The sequence below is a fragment of the Aquarana catesbeiana genome, linkage group LG06 (assembly GCF_042186555.1).
Source record: "Aquarana catesbeiana isolate 2022-GZ linkage group LG06, ASM4218655v1, whole genome shotgun sequence".
NCBI lineage: Eukaryota > Metazoa > Chordata > Amphibia > Anura > Ranidae > Aquarana > Aquarana catesbeiana.
The window spans coordinates 8481192-8508043 of record NC_133329.1 but is presented as its reverse complement, the minus strand read 5'-3'; the positions used below and the strand labels follow the sequence as shown (position 1 = coordinate 8508043).

Below are 26852 nucleotides of genomic sequence, written 5' to 3'. Positions count from 1 at the left end.
TTTCACAAAAAGAAAGGAGACAGCTTGGGACAAGTCCTTTATTAAAAATAAAAAATAAAAAAGAGATTCCAGCGATGTAATCCAATAAATCCATGCTCCTACTCCAGCGATGTAATCCAATTCTCCATCTCCAGCGATGGATGATCTCCAGCGATTCCAGCGAGGAACACGCACAGGATCCTGCCTCCACCGGAGGCACCCAGCCAATGATGCAGCTCTAGCTTGACAGCTCTTATGTAACTGAGGGCGGGGCCACCCGTCATGTGACCCCATCCCCCTCTGACAAGTGGAAACGCCAGTGTTTCCCAGTGACGTGTACGGGTGACCCCGCTCCCCTCTGATGCAACGGGAATGCTGCGTTGCATCATATTAACCTTTAAAATTAGCACTTTAGATTTCTCCCATCGACTTTTAAAGGGTGTTCCGCGCCTTTTCGAATTTGCCGCGAACACCCCAAATTGTTCGCTATGCGGCGAACAGCCAATGTTCGAGTCAAAATTATGTTCAAATCAAACAGATAGCCCATCCCTAGCCAGGACTAATCCCCCCCACACAAAATTCCCCTCCTAGAACATATCTTACTTGAGTGGTGTTGACAGGCAGCTGGGAAGCAGTAAAAAGGCAACCAAATCACCTGTTCTCAATGTCCGTGTGAAAGATCCCTATCAAACAATGCTGAAGAATATAAAATACAATATAATATAAAGAAATAGAATACAATATAATGAAATGACTGATCCCATCTTTCCTTTTCCAGAGACCACCAGCAGCTCTACAACCATCGGTAAGTGTTTAATTATTACTATCTTGTGTTATAGGAAAATTAAGGAATGTGTCAGATAGGTGACTTTACCATCTCACTTTTTAATGGGGTGTGATGTCATTTATTAAGAGCCAAATGTGGTGATTAGGGATGAGCCGAACACCCCCCGGTTCGGTTCGCACCAGAACCCGCGAACGGACCGAAAGTTCGCACGAACGTTAGAACCCCATTGACGTCTATGGGACTCGAACGTTCGAAATCAAAAGTGCTCATTTTAAAGGCTAATTTGCATGGTATTGTCCTAAAAAGGGTTTGGGGACCCGGGTCCTACCCCAGGGGACATGTATCAATGCAAAAAAAACTTTTAAAAACGGCCGTTTTTTCGGGAGCAGTGATTTTAATGATGCTTAAAGTAAAAAAAAAAAAGTGAAATATTCCTTTAAATATCGTACCTGGGGGGTGTCTATAGTATGCCTGTAAAGTGACGCGTGTTTCCCATGTTTAGAACAGTCCCTGCACCAAATGTCATTTTTAAAGGAAAAAATCTCATTTAAAACTGCTTGCGGGTTTAATGTCATGTCGGGTCATGGCAATATGGATGAAAATCAGTGAGACAAACGGCATGGGTACCCCCCAGTCCATTACCAGTCCCTTTGGGTCTTGTATGGATATTAAGGGGAACCCCGCACCCAAATTAAAATAAGGAAAGGTGTGGGGCCACCAGGCCCTATATACTCTGAACAGCAGTATACAGGCGGTGCAAACAAGACAGGGACTGTAGGTTTGTTGTTAAGTAGAATCTGTTTGTAATTTTGAACATTTTTAACGTGTTTAGCTCCAGCCAAAAAATCTTTTCTAAGCTTTTTGGAAAACATAGGGAAGGGTTATCACCCCTGTGACATTTGTTTTGCTGTCTTTCCTCCTCTTCAGAAGATTTCACCTCACTTTTTTTGTCCCAATGAAAAATGTTTTTTGAAAATTTGGGTTTTTTTGTGGAACAAGGATTGGAAAGCATCAGTGGAAAGGAGAACTTGTTTTCCCATATTAACTCTTACAGGAGAGAATTTCCCTTCCTAGGGGTAGATTTCATCTCACTTCCTGTTGTCTCCTTCCGTTTGCAAGTAGGAGTCGTTTGTAAGTTAGATGTTTGAAAGTAGGGTCCTGCCCTATATACTCAGCAGAAATTTGGGCCTTAGGTGTTGCTGTGGCCACAACACTGTAAGCCCTCACAGGGCCCTGCTGTGAAATATTAGATCAAGAATTGTAATTACATGCCCCTGTTGAACAGGAGCTGAAAAATTAGGCCTTAGGCACTGGTGCTGGTGCCACAACACTGCAACCCCTCACAGACACTCTAGTTGGAACGCAGGAACGAGCCCTGCTGCAAATTATTGCTTCAAAAATTGTAATTACACGCCCCTGTTAGACAGGGGCAGAAAAATTGGGCCTTAGGCACTGGTGCTGGTGCCACAACACTGCAACCCCTCACAGACACTCTAGTTGGAACGCAGGAACGAGCCCTGCTGCAAAGTATTGCATCAAAAATTGTAATTACACGCCCCTGTTAGACAGGGGCAGAAAAATTGGGCCTTAGGCACTGGTGCTGGTGCCACAACACTGCAACCCCTCACAGACACTCTAGTTGGAACGCAGGAACGAGCCCTGCTGCAAAGTATTGCATCAAAAATTGTAATTACACGCCCCTGTTAGACAGGGGCAGAAAAATTGGGCCCTAGGCACTGGTGCTGGTGCCACAACACTGCAACCCCTCACAGACACTCTAGTTGGAATGCAGGAACGAGCCCTGCTGCAAAGTATTACATCAAAAATTGTAATTACACGCCCCTGTTAAACAGGGGCTGAAAAATTGTGCCTTAGGCACTGGTGGTGGCGCCCAGAACCAAAAATGTTCTTACAAGCTATCAGCGTGATGATTGAGGAGGAAGAGGATAATTACTCAGGGATAGTCACTCAGCATCAGCATAGGCAGTCTTTGAAGGGATCTGAGATTTCAAAAAAAATTATTCGGTTACATCAGCATCAGGTGCTTGGTAGCTGGTGGTGATCCAAGACTCATTCATTTTTATGAAGGTCAGCCGATCGACCGAGTCGGTGGACAGACGCACCCTGTGATCGGTTACCACGCCTCCAGCAGCACTGAATGTGCGTTCCGAAAGAACGCTGGATGCAGGACAGGCCAGTAGCTCAATTGCATACTGTGCAAGCTCTGGCCAGTGATCCATCCTCAAGACCCAGTAACCCAGAGGATTTTCGGTGGGAAAGGTGTCCAAGTCTGATCTTGCCCCTAGGTATTCCTGCACCATGTAAAACAGACGCTGGCGATGGTTGCTGGAACCGATCATACCTTGGGGCTGCGGACCAAAAAATTGTCTGAACGCATCGGTCAGACGGCCACCTTCTCCACCGCTCCTTCTTTGACTGACCGAAGCCTCAGCAACACGTTGTCCAGAAACAGGAGTTTGTAACCTCCCAGTCTCTGGGAACGCGTTGCACAGACCTTTCTGCAAGGCCTCCCGAAGATGTTTCATCCTCTGCTCCCTCTGCGATGGCAAGATAAGGTCCGCAACCTTACCCTTGTAACGTGGATCAAGGAGGGTTGCCAGCCAGTATTGGTCCTTCTCCTTGATACCACGAATACGAGGATCCTTACGCAGGCTTTGCAGGATCAGGGAGGCCATGCAGCGTAGGTTTGCTGAGGCATTCGGTCCGGAGTCCTCTGGGTCACTAAGAACGACATGGTCCGCAGCCACCTCCTCCCAGCCACGTACAAGTCCATGTGTTTCTTGGGACTGATCCCTTAAAGACTGCTGCTGATGCTGAGTGCCAGGCTCCACCTCCATACTGACACAATCTTCCTCCTCCTCCTCTTCCTCCTCGTCCTCTTCCTGTGTGATCGGCGGGCACGCAGGAACACTGTCTGGATAAAGGGGGCCTTGAGAGCTAAGGAAGTCCTCCTCTTCCTGCCTCTGTTCTGCCTCAAGTGCCCTGTCCATTATTCCACGCAGCGTGTGCTCCAACAGGTGGACAAGGGGGACAGTGTCACTGATGCATGCACTGTCACTGCTCACCATCCTCGTGGCCTCCTCGAATGGTGACAGGACAGTGCATGCATCCCTGATCATGGCCCACTGGCGTGGGGAAAAAAAACCAAGCTCCCCTGACCCTGTCCTGGTGCCATAGTCGCACAGGTACTCATTTATGGCCCTCTGCTGCATGTGCAGCCGCTGCAGCATGGCCAACGTTGAGTTCCACCTGGTGGGCATGTCACAGATTAGGCGGTTCTTGGGCAGGTTAAACTCCTTTTGGAGGTCCGTCAGCCGAGCACTGGCATTATATGACCGGCGGAAATGCACACAGACTTTCCTGGCCTGCCTCAGGACATCCTGTAAGCCCGGGTACCTGCCCAAGAACCGCTGCACCACCAAGTTAAGGACGTGAGCCAAACAGGGCACATGGGTCATTTGTCCCTGTCGGAGGGCAGAGAGGAGGTTGGTGCCATTGTCGCAAACCACCATTCCTGCCTTAAGTTGGCGTGGCGTCAACCACCTCTGAACCTGCCCCTGCAGAGCTGACAGAACCTCTGCCCCAGTGTGGCTCCTGTCCCCCAAGCACACCAGCTCAAGCACCGCATGGCATCTTTTGGCCTGCGTACTTGCGTAGCCCCTTGAATGCCTACGGAGCACCGCTGGTTCCGAGGAAGAGGCCATGGAGGAAGAAGAAGAGGAGGGGGTGGAGGAGAGAGGTGTGTCACAATCAGCATTTTGGAGGCGTGGTGGCGGAACAACCTCCAACACTACTGCACCTTGTCCTGCATCCTTCCCAGCTGCCAGCAGAGTCACCCAATGCGCCGTGAAACTTAGGTAACGTCCCTGTCCATGCCTGCTGGACCATGAGTCAGCGGTAATATGCACCTTACCGCTGACCGCCCTGTCCAGCGAGGCATGGACATTGCCTTCCACATGCCGGTAGAGAGCCGGAATCGCCTTCCGTGAGAAAAAGTGGCGTTTGGGTACCTGCCACTGAGGAACCGCACATTCCACAAACTCACGGAAGGGGGCAGAGTCTACCAACTGAAAAGGCAGCAGTTGAAGTGCTAGCAATTTTGCCAAGCTAGCATTCAACCGCTGGGCATGTGGATGGCTGGGAGCAAACTTCTTTCGGCGGTGCAGCAGCTGGGGCAGGGAAATTTGCCTGGTACAATCTGACGTCGGTGTACCAAAAGCAGATTGCCCACAAGTACTTGGCTGTGACACACCTAATTCTACACCTTCATTCCTCTCACTGCAGGTCTCAGAGAGGACTGAAGGTCTAGTGGGGTTGGAAATCTCAGCTGATGAGGAGCAAGGAGAGATCCTCTTTGTTCTTTGGTGTGGGTCTTTTAGATACGCTTGCCAACGAACTGCATGGCAGGTCAACATATGTCTGGTCAAGCATGTGGTACCCAAGCGGGAGATATTTTGGCCACGCGAGATACGCTTGAGACATATGTTGCAAATAGCAGCGGTGCGATCTGATGCACTCGTCTCAAAAAAGGCCCACACCAAAGAACTTTTTGAATAACGCGCAGAGACTGCAGCGCCCTGCACATGTGGAGCTTTGGGGTGTGATGCAGTCAATGTGCTGCCCTTAGGCTGGCCCCTGGAGGGCATCCTGCCTCGTTGGTGATGTGCTGCCGCCTCCTCCTCCTCCTCCTCCTCCTCCTCCTCCTCCTCCTCCTCTCTCCTATCAGGCACCCACGTTGAGTCAGTGACCTCATCATCCCCTCCCTCCTCATCACTGGAGCAAACCTGGCAGTATGCTGCAGCAGGGGGAGCATGACTGCCAGATTGCTGTCCTTCTTGGGCACCCCCTCTGTCCGCGCTCATGTTACTGCCTTCATCGAGCTCAGTATCGTCATCAGAGCCTTCCAAACGCTGGGCATCCTCCTGGAGCATGTACCCAACACTGTGGTCAAACAGTTCGAGGGAATCCTCATGAGGACATGGTGGAGCTAGGGAAGGAGTCACTGATGACATTGAGCTGAGGGAAGAGGCCGCTGCTTTGCCAGACAAAGCACCCTGGGCATGGGTGAGAGAGGATGAGGAGGATGAGGACGGCTTGGTCATCCACTCGACCAAGTCTTCCGCATGTTGCGGCTCAACACGGCCAGCTGCCGAAAAAAAGGCCAAGCGTGTCCCATGGCCACGTGCTGATGAGGATGCACCGTCTCCACGACCAGCACTAGACACAGAGCCTGCTTGCCCTCTCTTATTGGCTTGTGACTGTCTGCCTCTCCTTCTTGGCCTTCCAGACATACTAATGGCCTGTAGCTGCACTAAGCTGGGATAGAACACCTGTAATTTTCTTCAAGTAGCTTTATATACTGTAACCAGACAAGCCTGCCTGTCAGTAGGAAGATAACAGGAACGGATCTAGCTGAACACTGTGAGCAGGACGCACTGTACTAAATGTAAATAGTCTAGCTGCCTGACCGTGGTACTAATAGGATCAAATAGAACACCTGTAATTTTCTTCAGGTAGCTTTATATACTGTAACCAGACAAGCCTGCCTGTCAGTAGGAAGATAACAGGAACGGATCTAGCTGTACACTGTGAGCAGGACGCACTGTACTAAATGTAAATAGTCTAGCTGCCTGACCGTGGTACTAATAGGATCAAATAGAACACCTGTAATTTTCTTCAGGTAGCTTTATATACTGTAACCAGACAAGCCTGCCTGTCAGTAGGAAGATAACAGGAACGGATCTAGCTGTACACTGTGAGCAGGACGCACTGTACTAAATGTAAATAGTCTAGCTGCCTGACCGTGGTACTAATAGGATCAAATAGAACACCTGTAATTTTCTTCAGGTAGCTTTATATACTGTAACCAGACAAGCCTGCCTGTCAGTAGGAAGATAACAGGAACGGATCTAGCTGTACACTGTGAGCAGGATGCACTGTACTAAATGTAAATAGTCTAGCTGCCTGACCGTGGTACTAATAGGATCAAATAGAACACCTGTAATTTTCTTCAGGTAGCTTTATATACTGTAACCAGACAAGCCTGCCTGTCAGTAGGAAGATAACAGGAACGGATCTAGCTGAACACTGTGAGCAGGACGCACTGTACTAAATGTAAATAGTCTAGCTGCCTGACCGTGGTACTAATAGGATCAAATAGAACACCTGTAATTTTCTTCAGGTAGCTTTATATACTGTAACCAGACAAGCCTGCCGGTCAGTAGGAATTTAACAGGAACGGATCTAGCTGAACACTGTGAGCAGGACGCACTGCACTAAATGTAAATAGCAGGAACGGATCTAGCTGAACACTGTGAGCAGGACGCACTGCACTAAATGTAAATAGTCTAGAAGATAACAGGAACGGATCTAGCTGAACACTGTGAGCAGGACGCACTGCACTAAATGTAAATAGTCTAGAAGATAACAGGAACGGATCTAGCTGAACACTGTGAGCAGGACGCACTGCACTAAATGTAAATAGCAGGAACGGCTCTAGCTGAACACTGTGCGCAGGACGCACTGCACTAAATGTAAATAGCAGGAACGGATCTAGCTGAACACTGTGAGCAGGACGCACTGCACTAAATGTAAATAGCAGGAACGGATCTAGCTGAACACTGTGAGCAGGACGCACTGCACTAAATGTAAATAGCAGGAACGGATCTAGCTGAACACTGTGAGCAGGACGCACTGCACTAAATGTAAATAGCAGGAACGGATCTAGCTGAACACTGTGAGCAGGACGCACTGCACTAAATGTAAATTGCAGGAACGGATCTAGCTGAACACTGTGAGCAGGACGCACTGCACTAAATGTAAATAGTCTAGAAGATAACAGGAACGGATCTAGCTGAACACTGTGAGCAGGACGCACTGCACTAAATGTAAATAGCAGGAACGGATCTAGCTGAACACTGTGAGCAGGACGCACTGCACTAAATGTAAATAGCAGGAACGGATCTAGCTGAACACTGTGAGCAGGACGCACTGCACTAAATGTAAATAGCAGGAACGGATCTAGCTGAACACTGTGAGCAGGACGCACTGCACTAAATGTAAATTGCAGGAACGGATCTAGCTGAACACTGTGAGCAGGACGCACTGCACTAAATGTAAATAGTCTAGAAGATAACAGGAACGGATCTAGCTGAACACTGTGAGCAGGACGCACTGCACTAAATGTAAATAGCAGGAACGGATCTAGCTGAACACTGTGAGCAGGACGCACTGCATTAAATGTAAATAGTCTAGATAGAAGATAACAGGAACGGATCTAGCTAAACTGAATACAGTGTATATATATATATGCAACACCTGGGATGCATATATATACACAATACACTGTAAGTGCAGCTAACTGACTGACTGTTCTGCCTAATCTATCTAACTCAAATCAAATGACACTGTCTCTCTCTCTCTCTATCTCTCAGCACACCGGAACACACACTACACAGGGCCGCCGTGCAGGCGGCCTTATATAGTGTGGGGTGTGTACTAAATCCCCTGAGCCATAATTGGCCAAAGCCACCCTGGCTTTGGCCAATTACAGCTCTCTCTACTGACAGCGCTGTGATTGGCCAAGCATGCGGGTCATAGTGCATGCTTGGCCAATCATCAGCCAGCAATGCACTGCGATGCCGCAGTGAATTATGGGCCGTGACGCGCCACACGAATTTAGCGCGAACGGCCCATAACGTTCGCAATTCGGCGAACGATCGAACAGCCGATGTTCGAGTCGAACATGGGTTCGACTCGAACACGAAGCTCATCCCTAGTGGTGATAACACCCATAGGGGAATATGAGCCCAGGGAGGAATATGAGCTGTGGAGGTCCACATTGCAGATGTGTTCCAACCGTTGGAATAGTGCCTTGTGCAGAATGAAAGGCATTACAACCCAATTCACAGATGTTCATGAGTTATTGCGTCTTGTGGTTTTACCACATGTTACCGCAATCCATAAGTGTGAATGATTTCACTTTAACCACTTCAGCTACGGAAAGTTTTACCCCTTTCATGACCAGGCCATTTTTTCCGATACGGCACTTTACCTGGTAATTGCGTGGTCATGAAACACTGTACACAAACAAAACGTATATCATTTTTTGACACAAATAGGACTTTCTTGTGAAGGTATTTGTGGGTTTTTATTTTCTATTATTTAAATGAGAAAACACTGAAAATTGTGAAAAAAAAATATTTTTTACTTTCTGCTATAAAACATACCCAACAAAAATGTAAAAATCAAATTTCTTCATAAATGTTGTCCAAAATGTATTCTTCCACGTGCCCTTCTTTAAAAAAATCCAATAAGTGAATATTGATTGGTTTGTGTGAAAGTTAAAGCATCTACAAACCAGTGGCGGCTGGTGCTCAAATTTTTTCTTGGGCGCAAACAAATGGCGCTAAAAGAAAGCTCTATTTGTGGGGAAAAAATGACATCAATTTTTTTTGGATATAACGTCGCACGACCGCGCAATCGTCAGTTAAAGCGACGCAGTAATGTAATGATCCGCACTCCGCTTGTTGCTCTTAAAATGTCTTCATTTTATTGAATAGCCACAGTGAACAAATGCAGATTAAGTAAATTGACGCGTTTCAGCCTATAAGGCCTTAGTCATAACCATTATGGCTAAGGTCTTATAGGCTGAAACGTGTCAACGGACAGTTGGCAACCTTACGTGGCGTGCTCACAACACACTTTTTATTATAGGAATAGATCATCATCAGACACAAAGAACAGATCGGCCATCAGACACATGTATAGAACCTGCTGCAGCAAAACTGACATCTAGAAAGGAAAAAAAATGACATTTAAGTTGCTGGCAATACAGTACCATTGCCGGCAGTAGAAACATGTTAAAAAAAATCTAATCAATACCAGGCCCTTTGGACCTTTTGCCATTTGGCAAACACCCGAATTTGCAGGGAGCCACGCAGTACATTCTAGGGCCCTGATTGGCTAAAGCAAAGCACCTGACCGCTGTCAAAGCCATGATTGGACAAAGTCATTATGATTTTGCCCAATCATGGCTCAGTGCTCATAGTCCCACCCCACACTATAAAAGTTTCCTTACCAAAGGAACCATTTTGGAGTGTGCTGTTGTAGTGGAGATAGCTAGAGCAGGGCTCAGTTTACTACTAGCGAGTTAGTGTGTTGTGACTCTGAGTGTAGAGTGTTAGTATAGTGTGTCAGTACAGTGTGAGAATAGTGTAGTATCAGTGTAGTGTGTTAGTGTAGTGCAGTGTTTAACACAGCATCACATAAAATGTAGTGCTGTATACAGTGCTGTATACCCTTTATTGTTTTTTTTTTTGGTTGCTGCATGGTTTTTTTTTTTGCCCCATGCCTGCCCCACAGTCAGTGATGGTTTGGAGAGCCATGTCATCTGTTGGTGTTGAAAAAGGGGGCGGGTTAACTAAGGCTACTCCATTGCTGTTGCCCAGTAACACCAATATTGAAGATGGACTATCTCGGTACCCAGTAAGTGGACGCTTAAAAATATATTTAAAAATTTTACATTTTTTAAGAAGATTTGTTAAAAAAATAGACAATGTAAAGTATGTGACAAAATTGTGAAAGATAACACATTAACAATTATTTTTTCTAAAACCCATCAGGTAGGTGGGAGCAAGCTGATGCAGGTAAGAACAGATCCTCGACTAGTTTTGCGATGATTGTCACTTCTTCAGGAGGTGTTACCAAAAAGCATCTAAAATAAAAAGATATAGTCTCATAGTTACATAGAAAATAAATTGTTATTACATTGCTTATTTAGAACTGCCAAATAGAATTGGGTAGATGGAGTGTGGAAAAAAGTAGTACAATTCACCAATGAAAGCCCCATAAGGGTGCAAGAGACGGCCATTGAGACACCACAGGTGGGTGTCTCACCCCGGGCGGACACGGGAGGCAAAAGGCGCGGTAATGGCTGAAATGGGATATAAATGTTCTAAATAAAATTGATAAAAAATATGTGGTGGAAATCACCCTTGTGCACAAGCACCAGGATAGGAAGGGGAGTGGGGAAAAGGGGGGGGGGTGGAGTGGGGGGATGGAGGGGGAGGGATGGGAAAGGGGAGAGGGAGTGGAAGAGGAAAGCAGGGGGGAGGAGGAAGGGAGAGAGGGAGGACAGGGAGGGGAGGAGGGGAGGAGGGGAGAAAAGGGGGAGAGGGAAAGGGGGCGAGAGAGGGGGAAGGGAAGGGGGAAGAAGGGGGAAGCGGGGAAGAAAAATGGGGGAAAAAAGGGAGGGGAAGGGGAGGGGGAAGGAGGAGGGGAGAGGAGGGGAGAGGGAGGGGGAGGGGAAAGAAAGGGGGAGGGGAGAAGGGGGGTGGTGAAAGGAAATTTGGGGAAGTGGAAAGGGGCAAGGTGGAGCAGTGAGTGCACAGGGGGTGGCACTGAAAAAAGTAGGCATCCTATGGTGTCTTAATTAGATTTTCACACCCGGGAATGACAACACACTGGAGGGGCGTTTAAGGTAGATAGTAATCCAACCCCACTGGGAACGAGGTATGGAAAAAGGGGTCTGGTAGCAACAGCTTCTTGTTGTAAGATAATAGCCCGGTGGATGAATCATTCAACTATCTGCTGGTGTTGGTCCATTGTGTTTTATGAAGTCAGCACAGCCCTCTAGCAGGAAATTCTAGAGCTCTTCATGCTTCCCTCTGCTGACCAGCTTTATGGAGATGTTGGTTTAATTTTTCAGCAGTACTTGGCACCTCCCCCCACACTGACAAAACTACCAATACCTGGTCACATGATCATGGTATCACTTTGCTTGATTGGCCAGAAAACTTGCCTGACCTAAACCCTATAGAGAATCTGTGGGGTATTGTCAAGAGGAAGATGAGAGACACCAGACCCAACAATGCAGATGAGCTGAAGGACACTATCAAAGCAACCTGGGCTTCTATAATACCTCAGCAGTGCCACAGGCTTATCGCTTCCATGCCACGCCGTATTGATGCAAAAGGAGCCCCAACCAAGTATTGAGTGAATACTATACTGTACATGGACAGGCTTCTCACTGAGCCAACATTTCTTAATTAAAAACCCTTTTTTTAATTGGTCTTACGTAATATTCTGATTTTCTGAGATACTGAATTTTGGGTTTTCACTAGCTATAAGCCATAATCATCAAAATTAAAAGAAAGAAATACTTGAAATATATAAGTCTGTGTGTAACACATCTATATATAATATAGGAGTTTCACTTTTTGAATTGAATTACTGAAATAAATGAACATTTTAATGATCTTCTAATTTTATGAAATGCTCCTGTATATCCCATAGTTTATGGACTCTATAACTTTCCTACAGATTAAATAATATACACTAATTTGGATTATTTTCACAAAAAAAATGTAGCAGAATACATTTTGATCTAAATGTATGAAGAAAGATTATTAGATTGCTAAATTTTGCAATAGAAACAATGAAAAACATGTTTTTTTTCCATGTTTATGGTCTTTTTTTTTGTTTTGTATATTTAGCAAAGAATACAAAAACCCAGTGGTGGTTAAAGAGGAAGTAAACCCCCGATAAAAAATGTTTCTTCTCCCTCCCCTGCAAAGTAAATACATAATGTGCTAGTATGCATCACATTATGTGACACTAACCTGCAAACGAAGCCCATGCTGTCCCCGTTGCATCCATCTTCGTCTGTCTTCTTTCTGGGGCCACGGATTCCGCCTCTGTGACTGGCCGGAGTCGCTGACATCACTCCCGTGCGGGAGCCGACGGTCATGGCACTCGCTACTGAAAAAATGGCACGGTGCCCGTTTCTTCAGAGCGCATGCACCGATGACATCATCGGCGCAGTATACTGTAAATATCTCCTAAACGGCACACGTTTAGGATATATTTACAGTAGTTATAGGTAAACCTTATTCTAGGCTTACATATAGGTAGAATGTGTAAAGGGAGGTTTACAACCTCTTTAAATACCACCAAAAAAAGCTCTATTTGTGTGAAAAAAAAGATAAAAATATCTTATCCTAATGGGAGTGTTGATTGTCAATTTAAGCAAGCTGTTAGCAAGCTTCAGCAGGCTTTTACCAAGCTTCAAGAAGTGCTGAAGCCTGCTAGCAGCTTGCTTAAAGTGGCAATCAACACTGCCATTAGGATCTGTTTTCAACATTAGCAAACTGGAGCTGAATGGTACTTTAAACACTTCAAAAAATCTTTCTGAAAGCTCTGAAAATGCTTTGTCAAAGCTTGCTGCTCACATTGCTCTTTTACAAGCTGAAGTGAAACAGGCTTTCTTTTTTTTAATTTTATTTGATTCCACATTTTAAAAAAATTGAAGCCGACATTGCAGGTTGTAGTTAGAAGTTTGTATTTTGATAATTGGAAGCCAGTAATCAGATAGACAGGGAAGCAGAATTTGTGAAGTCAGAGACAGGGGCAGGTATTAGGATGAATGGTATTGGTTCCAGTCTGTTTATTGATTTGTATTTGTTTTTTTTGTGACTTAGGATTGGTGTGTACCATTTCCCTTGGCTCCTATTCCTGCTATGATCCTTGTGTGACCCGCACTGTGCTCAATGAGCCCTGGAGAAGCGTAAACTACACACAATCCTCCATCCTGAACTGTGATAGTTCCATGAACGGATGGTATCAGTTTAATAGTAGTGGAGGTGTTCGTATACCAGAATACTGTGTACCCATATATAGATGTAATACGTACGCTCCAGTGTGGATGAATGGAGCACATCCGGTTATTACAGACGGCATTGTTAATCGCACGGCTTGTGCTAACTGGGGTGGAGACTGCTGCCAATGGACATCAACCATCCAAGTTAAAGCTTGTCCCCTGGGATACTATGTGTACAAATTAATCGGAACTCCAGCATCAGGTTGCTACTTGACCTATTGTACAGGTAAGTGACTCATTTCCTTTTCCTTGTTTAAAAAAAAAAAATAGTCATTATACCTATTAAGGTTTAAAGTCCTCCAGGTTGCAGAATATCTGGAGGTATCAAATCAAGATTACCTGAGTTTTCAGTGTTTTTGTTGGCTTTAGTGTAACTAAATGTAGACAAATCACTGCACTTAATGCCCAGCATTTTACCTCTTTTTGGGTAGATCCCGGAAGAGTTCTGTCAGGCTTTTATTTCTGGAAAGTTTAGAGTGGCACTTCTCAACCTGTTTACCACAGAGGAGCCCTTGAATTATTTTAAGCCATAGAAAACCCCCCCGCTAAAAGTTAATAAATCTACAACTCTTGATATATTAGCGTAATTAATAATGCCCCGTACACACGATCGGAAATTCCGCCAGCAAAATTCGGATGTGAACTTTTGGTCAGAAATTCCAACCATGTGTATGCTCCATCGTATTTTTGCTGGCAGAATTCCAGCCAGCAAAAGATTGAGAGCAGGTTCTCTATTTTCCCATCGGAAAAAGTTCCTATCTGAAATTCGGTTTGTCTGTAACCGATTTTGACGTGCAAAAAACGACCCATGCTCAGAAACAATTCGACACATGCTCGGAAGCATTGAACTTCATTTTCTCGGCTCGTCGTAGTGTTGTACGTCACTGCGTTAATTTACATGAACTGCATATATGTAGACAGTCTCTTAGAAAAGTATTGGATGAGAAAATATCCTCATTGGGAGAGAAGATTCTCAATTAGTGTAACCAGGGATAAAGGAGGACCACCATCTCTGGTTTTCTCAGGCTGGCTTCAAAAGGTCTAGGTCAAAAATAGATTAGGTTGCTCCCCAGATGGCCCATTTTGTCTATAGGACTCAGTTCCCATCCATCCATCATGTGTCAGCAAAAATTGTCCTTAAAAAGAATTGAGCACTAATCAGCATGCAATCCCCCTCCTCCCAAGACAAATCTGCCCCCCTGTCTGAAATCCATCTCCTAGCACAAATCTTTTCCACCCCGCCCCCTCCCAGCTCAATTTTTGTAATCTGTGGAGAGGAGTTCATGTTCTGTATCTGTAAAATAACAATCTTTTACAAGTGGGATCTTCACTGTACGTATTTCATGATTTGTTCTTTTTTTTTGTGGAGATCACCAAAAGCTCTCCCAGACCCGGTAAGTGTTTTGGGCTTTTGTCAACTTTCGCTTCGGGAAGATGACATCATAACATGATAACATAACATTTAATTTTAGTGTAAAATGCAGTGCCAGGACTAGGGATGGTGTGAACACCCCCTGGTTCGGGTCGCATCCAGAACATGCAAACAGGCAAAAAATTTGTTCGCACACGTGAACACCGTTAAAGTCTATAGGACACGAACATGACAAATCAAAAGTGCTAATTTTAAGGGTTAATATGCAAGTTATTGTCATAAAAAGTGTTTGGGGACCCGGGTCCTGCCTCAGGGGACATGGATCAATGCAAAAAAAGTTTTAAAAATGGCCGTTTTTTTTGGGAGCAGTGATTTTAATAATGTTTAAAGTGAAACAATAAAAGTGAAATATTCCTTTAAATTTCCTATCTGTGGGGTGTCTATAGCATGCCTGTAAAGTGGCGCATGTTTCCCGTGTTTATAACAGTCCGAGAGCAAAATGACATTTCTAAAGGAAAAAAGTCACTTAAAAGTACTAGCGCTAGTTCCGGCTATTAATGAATTGTCGGTCCCGACAATACACATAATAGTCATTGAAAGTCATTAAAAAAATTTAAAAAACATGCGTGGGGGTCCCCCAAAATTCCATTACCAGGCCCTTCAGGTCTGGTATGGATATTAAGGGGAACTCCGCGCCACAATTTGAAAAAAAGTGGCGTGGGGTTCCCCCCAAAAATCCATACCAGTCTCTTCAGGTCTGGTATGGATTTTAAGGGGAACCCCGCGCCAAAATTTAAAAAAAAATGTTGTGGGGTTCCCCCAAAAATCCACACCAGATCCTTATCCGAGCACGCCACCTGGCAGCCCACAGGAAAAGATGGGGGGACGAGAGAGTGCCCCCCCTCCTGAACCGTACCAGGCCACATGCCCTCAATATGGGGAGGATGTCCCCATGTTGATGGGGACAAGGGCCTCATCCCCACAACCCTTACCCAGTGGTTGTGGGGGTCTGCGGGTGGGGGGCTTATCGGAATCTGGAAGCCCCCTTTAACAAGGGGACCCCCAGATCCCGGCCTCCCTCCCTGTGCGAAATGGTAACGGGGTACAAATGTATCCCTACTATTTCACAAAAAGAAAGGAGACAGCTTGGGACAAGTCCTTTATTAAAAATAAAAAATAAAAAAGAGATTCCAGCGATGTAATCCAATAAATCCATGCTCCTACTCCAGCGATGTAATCCAATTCTCCATCTCCAGCGATGGATGATCTCCAGCGATTCCAGCGAGGAACACGCACAGGATCCTGCCTCCACCGGAGGCACCCAGCCAATGATGCAGCTCTAGCTTGACAGCTCTTATGTAACTGAGGGCGGGGCCACCCGTCATGTGACCCCATCCCCCTCTGACAAGTGGAAACGCCAGTGTTTCCCAGTGACGTGTACGGGTGACCCCGCTCCCCTCTGATGCAACGGGAATGCTGCGTTGCATCATATTAACCTTTAAAATTAGCACTTTAGATTTCTCCCATCGACTTTTAAAGGGTGTTCCGCGCCTTTTCGAATTTGCCGCGAACACCCCAAATTGTTCGCTATGCGGCGAACAGCCAATGTTCGAGTCAAAATTATGTTCAAATCAAACAGATAGCCCATCCCTAGCCAGGACTAATCCCCCCCACACAAAATTCCCCTCCTAGAACATATCTTACTTGAGTGGTGTTGACAGGCAGCTGGGAAGCAGTAAAAAGGCAACCAAATCACCTGTTCTCAATGTCCGTGTGAAAGATCCCTATCAAACAATGCTGAAGAATATAAAATACAATATAATATAAAGAAATAGAATACAATATAATGAAATGACTGATCCCATCTTTCCTTTTCCAGAGACCACCAGCAGCTCTACAACCATCGGTAAGTGTTTAATTATTACTATTTTGTGTTATAGGAAAATTAAGGAATGTGTCAGATAGGTGACTTTACCATCTCATTTTTTAATGGGGTGTGATGTCATTTATTAAGAGCCAAATGTGGTGACAACACCCATAGGGGAATATGAGCACAGGGAGGAATATGAGCTGTGGAGGTCCACATTGCAGATGTGTTCCAACCGGTGGAATAGTGCCTTGTGCATTCAGAATGAAAGGCATTACAACCCAATTCACTGATGTTCATGTGTTATTGCGTCTTGTGGTTTTACCACATGTTACCGCAATCCATAAGTGTGAATGATTTCACTTTAACCATTTCAGCTACGGAAAGTTTTACCCCTTTCATAACCAGGCCATTTTTTCCGATACGGCACTTTACCTGGTAATTGCGTGGTCATAAAACACTGTACACAAACAAAACGTATATAATTTTTTGACACAAATAGGGCTTTCTTGTGAAGGTATTTGTGGGTTTTTATTTTCTATTATATAAACAAGAAAACACTGAAAATTGTGAAAAAAAATATTTTTTGCTTTCTGCTATAAAACATACCCAATAAAAATTTTAAATTTCTCTATAAATGTTGCCCAAAATGTATTCTTCCACGTGCCTTTTTAAAAAAAAAATCCAATAAGTGAATATTGATTGGTTTGTGTGAAAGTTATAGCATCTACAAACCAGTGGCGGCTGGTGCTCAAATTTTTTCTTGGTCGCAAACAAATGGTGCTAAAAGAAAGCTCTATTTGTGGGAAAAAAAGGACATCAATTTTATTTGGGTACAACGTCGCACGACCGCATAATTGTCAGTTAAAGCGACGCAGTAATGTAGAAAAATGATCCGCACTCCGCTTGTTGCTCCTAAAATGTCTTCATTTTATTGAATAGCTGCAGTGAACAAATGCAGATTAGGTCAATTGATGCATTTCAGCCTATAAGGCCTTAGTCATAACCATTATGGCTAAGATCTTATAGGCTGAAACGTTTCAACGGACAGTTGGCAACCTTACGTGGCGTGCTCACAACACACTTTTTATTATAGGAATAGATCATCATCAGACACAAAGAACAGATCGGCCGTCAGACACATGTATAGAACCTGCTGCAGCAAAAGTGACATCTAGAAAGAAAGAAAAATGACATTTAAGTTGCTGGCAATACAGTACCATTTCCGGCAATAGAAACATGTTAAAAAAAAACAATCAAATCAATACCAGGCCCTTTGGACCTTTTGCCATTTGGCGAACACCCGAATTTGCAGGGAGCCACGCAGTGCATTCTAGGGCCCTGATTGGCTAAAGCAAAGCACCTGACCCCTGTCAAAGCCATGATTGGACAAAGTCATTATGACTATGCCCAATCATGGCTCAGTGCTCATAGTCCCACCCCACACTATAAAAGTTTCCTTCCCAAAGGAACCATTTTGGAGTGTGTTGTTGTAGTGGAGATAGCTAGAGCAGGGCTCAGTTTGCTACTAGCGAGTTAGTGTGTGGTGACTCGGAGTGTAGAGTGTTAGTATAGTGTGTCAGTACAGTGTAAGTATAGTGTAGTATCAGTGTAGTGTGTTAGTGTAGGGCAGTGTTTAACACAGCATTACATAAAATGTAGTACTGTATACAGTGCTGTATACCCTTTATTGTTTTTTTTTTGGTTGCTGCATGTTTTTTTTTTGCCCCATGCCTGCCTCATAGTCAGTGATGGTTTGGAGAGCCATGTCATCTGCTGGTGTTGAAAAAGGGGGCGGGTTAACTAAGGCTACTCCATTGCTGTTGCTCAGTAACACCAATATTGAAGATGGACTATCTCGGTACCCAGTAAGTGGATGCTTAAAAATATATTTAAAAATTGTACATTTATTAAGAAAAAATAGACAATGTAAAGTATGTGACAAAATTGTGAAAGATAACACATTAACAATTATTTTTTCTAAAACCCATCAGGTAGGTGGGAACAAGCTGATGCAGGTAAGAGCAGATCCTCGACTAGTTTTGCGATATAGTTACATAGAAAAGAAATTGTTATTACATTGCTTAGTTAGAACTGTCAAATAGAATTGGGTAGATGGAGTGTGTTAAACAGTAGTGCAACTCACCAATGAAAGCCCCGTAAGGGCACAAGAGACGGCTATTGAGACACCACAGGCGGGTGTCTCACCCCGGGCGGACATGGAAGGCAAAAGGCGCGGTAATGGCTGAAATGGGATATAAATGTTCTAAATAAGATTGATAAAAATATGTGATGGGAGCCATTCTTGTGCAAAAACACCAGGATAGGAACAGGGATCGGAGGGGGAGTGGGGAAAAGGGGGGAGGGATGGAAAAGGGGAGAGGGAGTGGAAGAGAAAATGAATGCAGGGGGGGAGGAAGGGAGAGAGGGAGGACAGGGAAGGGGAGGAGGGGAGAAAAGGGAGAGGGAAAGGGGGAGAGAGAGGGGGGAAGAGAAGGGGGGAAGAAGGGGGGAAGGGGGGAAGAAAAAAGGGGGAAAAAAGGGAGGGGAAGGGGAGGGGGGAAGGAGGAGGGGAGAGGACGGGGGGAGGGGAAAGAAAGGGAGAGGGAAGAAGGGGGGGTGGCGAAAGGAAAGTTGGAGAAGTGGAAAGGGGCAAGGTGGAGCAGTGAGTGCACAGGGAGTGACACTGAAAAAAGAGTAGGCATCCTATGGTGTCTTGATTAGATTTTGACACCCGGGAATGCCAACACACTGGAGGGGCGTTTAAGGTGGATAGTAATCCAACCCCACTGGGAACAAGGTATCGAAAAATGGGTCTGGTAGCAACAGCTTCTTGTTGTAAGATAATAGCTCGGTGGATGAATCATTTCATTATCTGCTGGTTTTGGTCCTCTGTGTTTTATCAAGTCCAAAGTCAGCACAGCCCCCTAGCAGGAAATTCTAGAGCTCTTCATGCTTCCCTCTGCTGACCAGCTTTATGGAGATGTTGATTTAATTTTTCAGCAGGACTTGGCACCCCCCACACTGCCATCATGGTATCACTATGCTTGATTGGCCAGAAAACCCACCTGACCTAAACTCCATAGAGAATCTGTGGGGTATTGTCAAGAGGAAGATGAGAGACACCAAACCCAACAATGCAGTTGAGCTGAAGGCCGCTATCAAAGCAACCTGGGCTTCCATAACACCTCAGCAGTGCCACAGCCTGATCGCTTCCATGCCACGCCGTATTGATGCCGTAATTAGGGATGAGCTTCGAGTTCGAGTCGAACTCATGTTCAACTCGAACATCTACTGTTCGCCAGTTCGCTGAATAGCAAACAATTTGGGGTGTTTGCGGCAAATTTGAAAGCCGCGGAACACCCTTTAAAAGTCTATGGGAGAAATCAAAAGTGCTAATTTTAAAGGCTTATATACATGGTATTGTCATAAAAGTGTTTGGGGACCTGGGTCCTGCCCCAGAGGACATGGATCAATGCAAAAAAAGTTTTAAAAATGGCAATTTTTTCAGGAGCAGTGATTTTAATAATGCTTAAAGTGAAACAATAAAAGTGTAATATCCCTTTAAATTTCGTACCTGGGGGGTGTAAATACTATGCCTGTAAAGGGGCGCATGCTTCCCGTGTTTAGAACAGTCTGACAGCAAAATAACATTTCAAAGGAAAAAAAGTTAATTTAAAATTACTCGCGGCTATAATGAATTGCCGGTCCGACAATACACATAAAAGTTCACTGTCATGGGAATTCCCCACAGTGGAACCCCAACCAAAATTTTAAAAGAATTACATGGGGGGTCCCCCTAGATTTCATACTAGACCTGAAGGGTTTGGTATGGAATCTAGGGCCCCCCCCCTAGACAACATTGAGAGGGTGCTTTGGGGTAGCCCCCCAAAACACCTTGTCCCCATGTTGATGGGGACAAGGGTCTCATCCCCACAACCCTTGCCCGGTGATTGTGGGGGTCTGCGGGTGGGGGGCTTATCGGAATCTGAAAGCCCCCTTTAACAAGGGGACCCCCAGATCCCGGCCCTCCTCCCTGTGTGAAATGGTAAGGGGGTACAAAGTACCCATACCATTTCACAAAAAAAGTGTCAAAATGTTAAAAATGACAAGAGACAGTTTTTGACAATTCCTTTATTTAAATGCTTCTTCTTTCTTCTATCCTATTTCTTCTATCTTCCTTCGGTTTCTTCCTTCATCTTCATCTTCTATTGGTTCTTCTGGTTCTTCCTCCAGTGTTCTCATCCGGCATCTTCCTCCGCGGCGCCAGCGTCTTCTTCCCTTTGTCTTCTGGGCTGCTCCGCATCCAGCATGATGGGGGGCTTCCACTCTGTGACGCGTCTCCTCTTCTGATAGTTCTTAAATAATGGAGGGCGGGGCCACCCGGGGACCTCCCCCTCTGATGCACGGTAACTTTCCTGTCCGCCCCCTCTGACATCACAGGGAATGCCACAGGGAAGTCCCCCTGCGTCAGAGGGGGGCTGGGTCACCAGGTGGCCCCACCCCCCGTTATTTTAGAACCATCAGAAGAGGAGAAGCGTCACACAGCGGGAGCCTCCCATCAGATCATGCTGGATGCGGAGCGGGCCAGAAGACGAAGGGAAGAAGACGCCGGCTCCGCGGAGGAAGATGCCGGACGAGAACACCAGAGGAAGAACCAGAAGAGGCAGAAGAAGATGGTGGAAGAAACGGAAGGAAGATAGATAACAGAAGATAGAAGAAAGAAGAAGCATTTAAATAAAGGAATTGTCAAAAACTGTCTCTTGTCATTTTTAACATTTTTGACACTTTTTTTGTGAAATGGTAGGAGGTACTTTTGTACCCCCTTACCATTTCACACAGGGGGGAGGGCCGGGATCTGGGGGTCCCCTTGTTAAAGGGGGCTTCCAGATTCCGATAAGCCCCCCGCCCGCATCAACATGGCCACAAGGTGTTTTGATGGGCTACCCCAAAGCACCCTCCCAGTGTTGAGGGCATGTGGCCTGGTACAGTTCAGGAGGGGGGTGCTCTCTCGTCCCCCCCTCTTTTCCTGTGGCCTGCCAGGTTGCGTGCTCAGATAAGGGTCTGGTATGGGTTTTTGGGGAGACCCCACGCCATTTTTTCTTAATTTTGGCGTGGGGTTCCCCTTAAAATCCATACCAGACCTGAAGGGTCTGGTATAGATTTTGAGGGGGGCCCCACGCCATTTTTTTTTTTTTTGGCCTGGGCTCCCCTTAATATCCATACCAGACCTGAAGGGCCTGGTATGGAATTTAGGGGGACTCCCCACGTCATTTTTTTAATTTTGGTTCGGGGTTCCCCTGTGGGGAATTCCCATGCTGTTTTTATCAATGAGCTTTTATGTGTATTGTTTTAAATGACTTTTTTCCTTTGAAATGTCATTTTGCTGTCAGACTGTTCTAAACACGGGAAACATGCGCCCCTTTACAGGCATACTATAGACACCCCCCAGGTACGAAATTTAAAGGAATATTACACTTTTATTGTTTGACTTTAAGCATTATTAAAATCACTGCTCCCGAAAAAACAGACCTTTTTAAAACTTTTTTTTTTTGCATTGATACATGTCCTCTGGGGCAGGACCCAGGTCCCCAAACACTTTTTATGACAATAACTTGCATATAAGCCTTTAAAATTAGCACTTTTCATTATTCATGTTCGTGTCCCATAGACTTTAACGGTGTTCACGTGTTCGAACAAATTTTTTTGCCTGTCGGCATGTTCTGGTGTGAACCGAACAGGGGGCTGTTCGGCTCATCCCTAGCCGTAATTCATGCAAAAGGAGCCCGGACCAAGTATTAAGTGAATACCATACTGTACATGGATGGCCTTTTCACTGAGCCAACATTTCTGTATTAAAAACCCATTTTTAATTGGATTTACGTAATATTCTGATTTTCTGAGATACTGAATTTTGGGTTTTCACTAGCTGTAAGCCATAATCATCAAAATTAAAAGAAAGAAATACCTGAAATATATAACTCTGTGTGTAACACATCTATATATAATATAGGAGTTTCACTTTTTTAATTGAATTACTGAAATAAATTAACATTTTGATGATCTTCTAATTTTATGAAATGCTCCTGTATATCCCATAGTTTATGGACTCTATAACTTTCCGACAGATTAAATAATATACACTAATTTGGATTATTTTCACACAAAAAATGTATCAGAATACATTTTGACCTAAATGTATAAAGAAAGATTATTAGATTGCTAAATTTTACAATAGAAACAATGGAAAACATGTTTTTTCCACGTTTTTGGTCTTTTTTTTGTTTTGTTTATTTAGCAAAGAATACAAAAACCCAGTGGTTGTTAACCACTTGACCACTGGGCACCCAAACCCCCTTAATAACCAGACCAATTTTCAGCTTTCGGTGCTCTCACATTTTAAATGACAATTACTCAGTCATGCAACACTGTATCTATATGAACATTTTGTCCCTTTTTTCCACACAAATAGAGCTTTCTTTTGGTGGTATTTAATCACCATTGGGTTCTTTAGTTTTTGAGCTATAAAAGAAAAAAGACAGAAAAATCTGTAAAAAAATGAATTTTTCTTCATTTCTGTTATAAAATTTTGCAAATTAGTAATTTTTCTTCATATATTTTGGCCAAAATTTATACCACTACATATCTTTGGTAAAAATAACCCAAATCGGTGGATATTATTTGGTCTTTGTGAAAGTTATAGAGTCCAAAAGCTATCGTGCCAATATCTGAAAATTGATCACACCTGAAGTACTGACGGCCTATCTCATTTCTTGAGACCCTAACATGCCAGAAAAATACAAATACCCCCCACATGACCCCTTTTTGGAAATAAGACATTCCAAGGTATTTAGAAAGATGCATGGTGAGTTTTTTGAAGTTGTCATTTTTTCCCACAATTCTTTGCAAATCAAGTTTTTTTTTATGCTTTTTTTTCTTCACAAAATTCTCATATTAGCAGGTTATTTCTCACATACCGCATATGCATACCACAAATTACACCCCAAAACACATTATGCTTTTACTCCCGAGTATGGCGATACCACATGTGTGAGACTTTTACACAGCGTGGCCACATACAGAGGCCCAACATGCACGGAGCACCTTCAGGCGTTCTGGAGTGCCCAGGCCAATTCTGACATTTCTCTCCTACATGTAAAAATCATCATTTATTTGCTAGAAAATTACATAGAACCCCAAAACATTATATATGTTTTTTTAGCAAAGACCCTAAAGAATATAATGGTGGTCATTGCAACTTTTTATCTCGCACAGTATTTGTGCAGCAATTTTTTGAACGCGTTTTTTTTGGAAAAAAAAAAGTTTTGTGCTTAAAAAAGAATCAAAACAGTAAAGTTGGCCCAATGTTTTTGCATAATGTGAAAGATGAAGTTATGCTGAGTAAATAGATACCCAACATGTCACCTTTCAAAATTGCACGTGCTTGTGGAATGGCGCCAAACTTCGCTACTCAAAAATCCCCATAGGCAACGTTTTAAAATTTTTTACTGGTTACATGTTTTGAGTTACAGAGGAGGTCTAGGGCCAAAATTATTGCTCTCGCTCCAACGTTCACAGCGATACCTCACATGTGTGGTTTGAACACTGTTTTCATATGTGGGCGGGACTTACGTATGCGTTCGCTTCTGCATGCGAGCACACAGGGACAGGGGCACTTTAAACATTTTTTTTTTATTGTTCATTTTACTTTATTTATTTTAGTTTGATGCTTTTTTCAAAAAAAAAAAAAATTGACCACTTTTATTCCTATTACAAGGGATGTAAACATCCCTTGTAATAGGAATATGGCATGACAGGTCCTCTTTACAGTGAGATATGGGGTCAATAAGACCCCACATCACACCTCCTGAAATAAAAAAAAAAAAGATCCTGCTTCGATCGTAGTGGTGAGTCGGTTGAAGCACCGGAGGGCGGCGGGAGGGTGGAACAGCCGCTATGGTCGTTCTTATGGTGTAGGGAATCGCCGGCTAAAAAAGTTGATATCTGAATGATGCCTGTAGCTGCACCCATCATTCAGATATCCCCGCACAAAGTCAAGGACGTCGTATGACAGCCGGCGGGCAGGAAGTGGTTAAGGAAGTAAACTATCAGTAAAAAAAAATTCTTCTCCCTCCCCTGCAAAGTAAAGACATAATGTGCTAGTATGCATCACATTATGTGACACTAACCTGCAAACTAAGCCCATGCTGTCCCCGCTGCATCCATCTACGTCTGTCTTCTTTCTGGGGCTGTGGACTCCGCCTCTGTGACTGGCCGGAGTCGCTGACATCACTCCCATTAGGGAGCTGCCGGTCATGGCACTCGTTACTGAAGAAATGGCATGGTGCCCATTTCTTCAGAGCGCATGCACCGATGACATCATCGGTGCAGTATACTGTACATATCTCCTAAACGGCACACGTTTAGGAGATATTTACAGTAGTTATAGGTAAGCCCTATTCTAGGTTTACCTATCGATAGAATGTGTAAAGGGAGGTTTACAACCTCTATAAATACCACCAAAAGCTCTATTTGTGTGAATAAAAAATGATAAAAATATCTTATCCTAATGGAAGTGTTGATTGCCAATTTAAGCAAGCTGTTAGCAGGCTTCAGCAGGCTTTTACCAAGCTTCAAGAAGTGCTGAAGCCTGCTAGCAGCTTGCTTAAAGTGGCAATCAACACTCTCATTAGGATCTGTTTTTAACATTAGCAAACTAGAGCTGAATGGTACTTTAAACGCTAGGTTCTGAAAGCTCTGAAAATGCTTTGTCAAAGCTTGCTGCTCACATTGCTCTTTTACAAGCTGAAGTGAAACAGGCTTTCTTTTTTTTAATTCTATTTGATTCCACTTTTTAAATAAATTGTATTATTTTATTTTTTATTTAACTTTCTTGCTTATCACAAGAGGATTACCAAACCTCCAAAGTGATATCCTTAGGCAGGTGGCAGGTGTTCTTTATGGAGACATTAGGTATTTATTAGACCCCCGATTTCTCCCCTGACATCAACTGTACCTAACCAAGCACAGATCATGCTTGATTAGCTGTTTCCCTGGTCCCAGCAGCCGGGGAATGACAACTCCTTAGTATAAGAAAAAGAAAATTACAGCGCTGTGTAGAAAAGTGTAAATAGCAGCCAACACAGCTATAGACCAAAGCAACAAGTATGGAAAGTAATGTAAAAGTGTGCACACTATGGACACAAGAGATCCAATCATACAAAAGTCCAAAGGATGTCAACAGATATGAAGAAGGAGTCCAAAAATTAAAGAGGAAAATCCCACAAATGCAGAGGCATGTCTATCAGACATCACTTGGAAGGAAGTTGGAATAATAGGTAAGCCACCACCAGTAGTCATAAGGAGGCTTACCAGATGTCAATGACTTGGGAAGGCTTATACCGCCCAAGTCATAAAGGCTTTTAACCAGCTGACTGGGAAGGTGCACCTGCTTGGTCAGCCACAATGATGGCTTATTAGCAGAAACGCGTTGGGTGAACCTACGTACATACCGCTTTTTTGTTCCTATACATGCCTTTGGTGATCGTTACCATGTGAGTTTATTCTCTTTTTTTAAAAAATACATTTTTTATACATACAGTATCATGCTATGCGAGTATTTTATTTATTTTTGCATGGTTTGTGAATACCGGATCTGAGCTCCCTATTGGAGTATATTGTGGCTGTCCAAGCAGGTGCACCTTCCCAGCCAGCTGGTTAAAAGCCTTTACGACTTGGGCGGTATAAGCCTTCCCAAGTCATTGACGTCTGGTAAGCCTCCTTATGACTACTGGTGGTGGCTTACCTATTATTCCAACTTCCTTCCAAGTGATGTCTGATAGATATGCCTGGATTTGTGGGATTTTCCTCTTTAATTTTTGGACTCCTTCTTCATATCTGTTGACATCCTTTGGACTTTTGTATGATTGGATCTCTTGTGTCCATAGTGTGGCACACTTTTACATCACTTTAATTTTTTCATTATTTAATTCACTTTTGTACTCACCTCTTTAAGATATCAGAATGACAACTCCTTAACTGGAAACTCTCAGAGCTTCGGGGTTCATGAAGAGCAGACTACAGAATGCAGATGTGTTGGACCTCACTATACACTGCTATGTGGAAATTAGCAGGAGAAAGTATTGAGGAGTCAGATTGAAGCCGACAT

The 26852-nt window shown here is 44.1% G+C and overlaps 1 protein-coding gene across 1 annotated transcript in view; it reads left to right on the top strand.

The window, feature by feature from the left end:
• The window catches only part of LOC141148149 (uncharacterized), a 258778-nt gene that overhangs the window by 212282 nt on the left and 19644 nt on the right, over positions 1 to 26852 (top strand). Inside the window, exons 9-13 of the mRNA XM_073635334.1 lie at positions 758 to 784; positions 10411 to 10434; positions 13267 to 13671; positions 16697 to 16723; positions 18679 to 18702. Coding sequence (XP_073491435.1) covers positions 758 to 784; positions 10411 to 10434; positions 13267 to 13671; positions 16697 to 16723; positions 18679 to 18702 — 507 coding nt within the window. The remainder of the gene's footprint in view (positions 1 to 757; positions 785 to 10410; positions 10435 to 13266; positions 13672 to 16696; positions 16724 to 18678; positions 18703 to 26852) is intronic.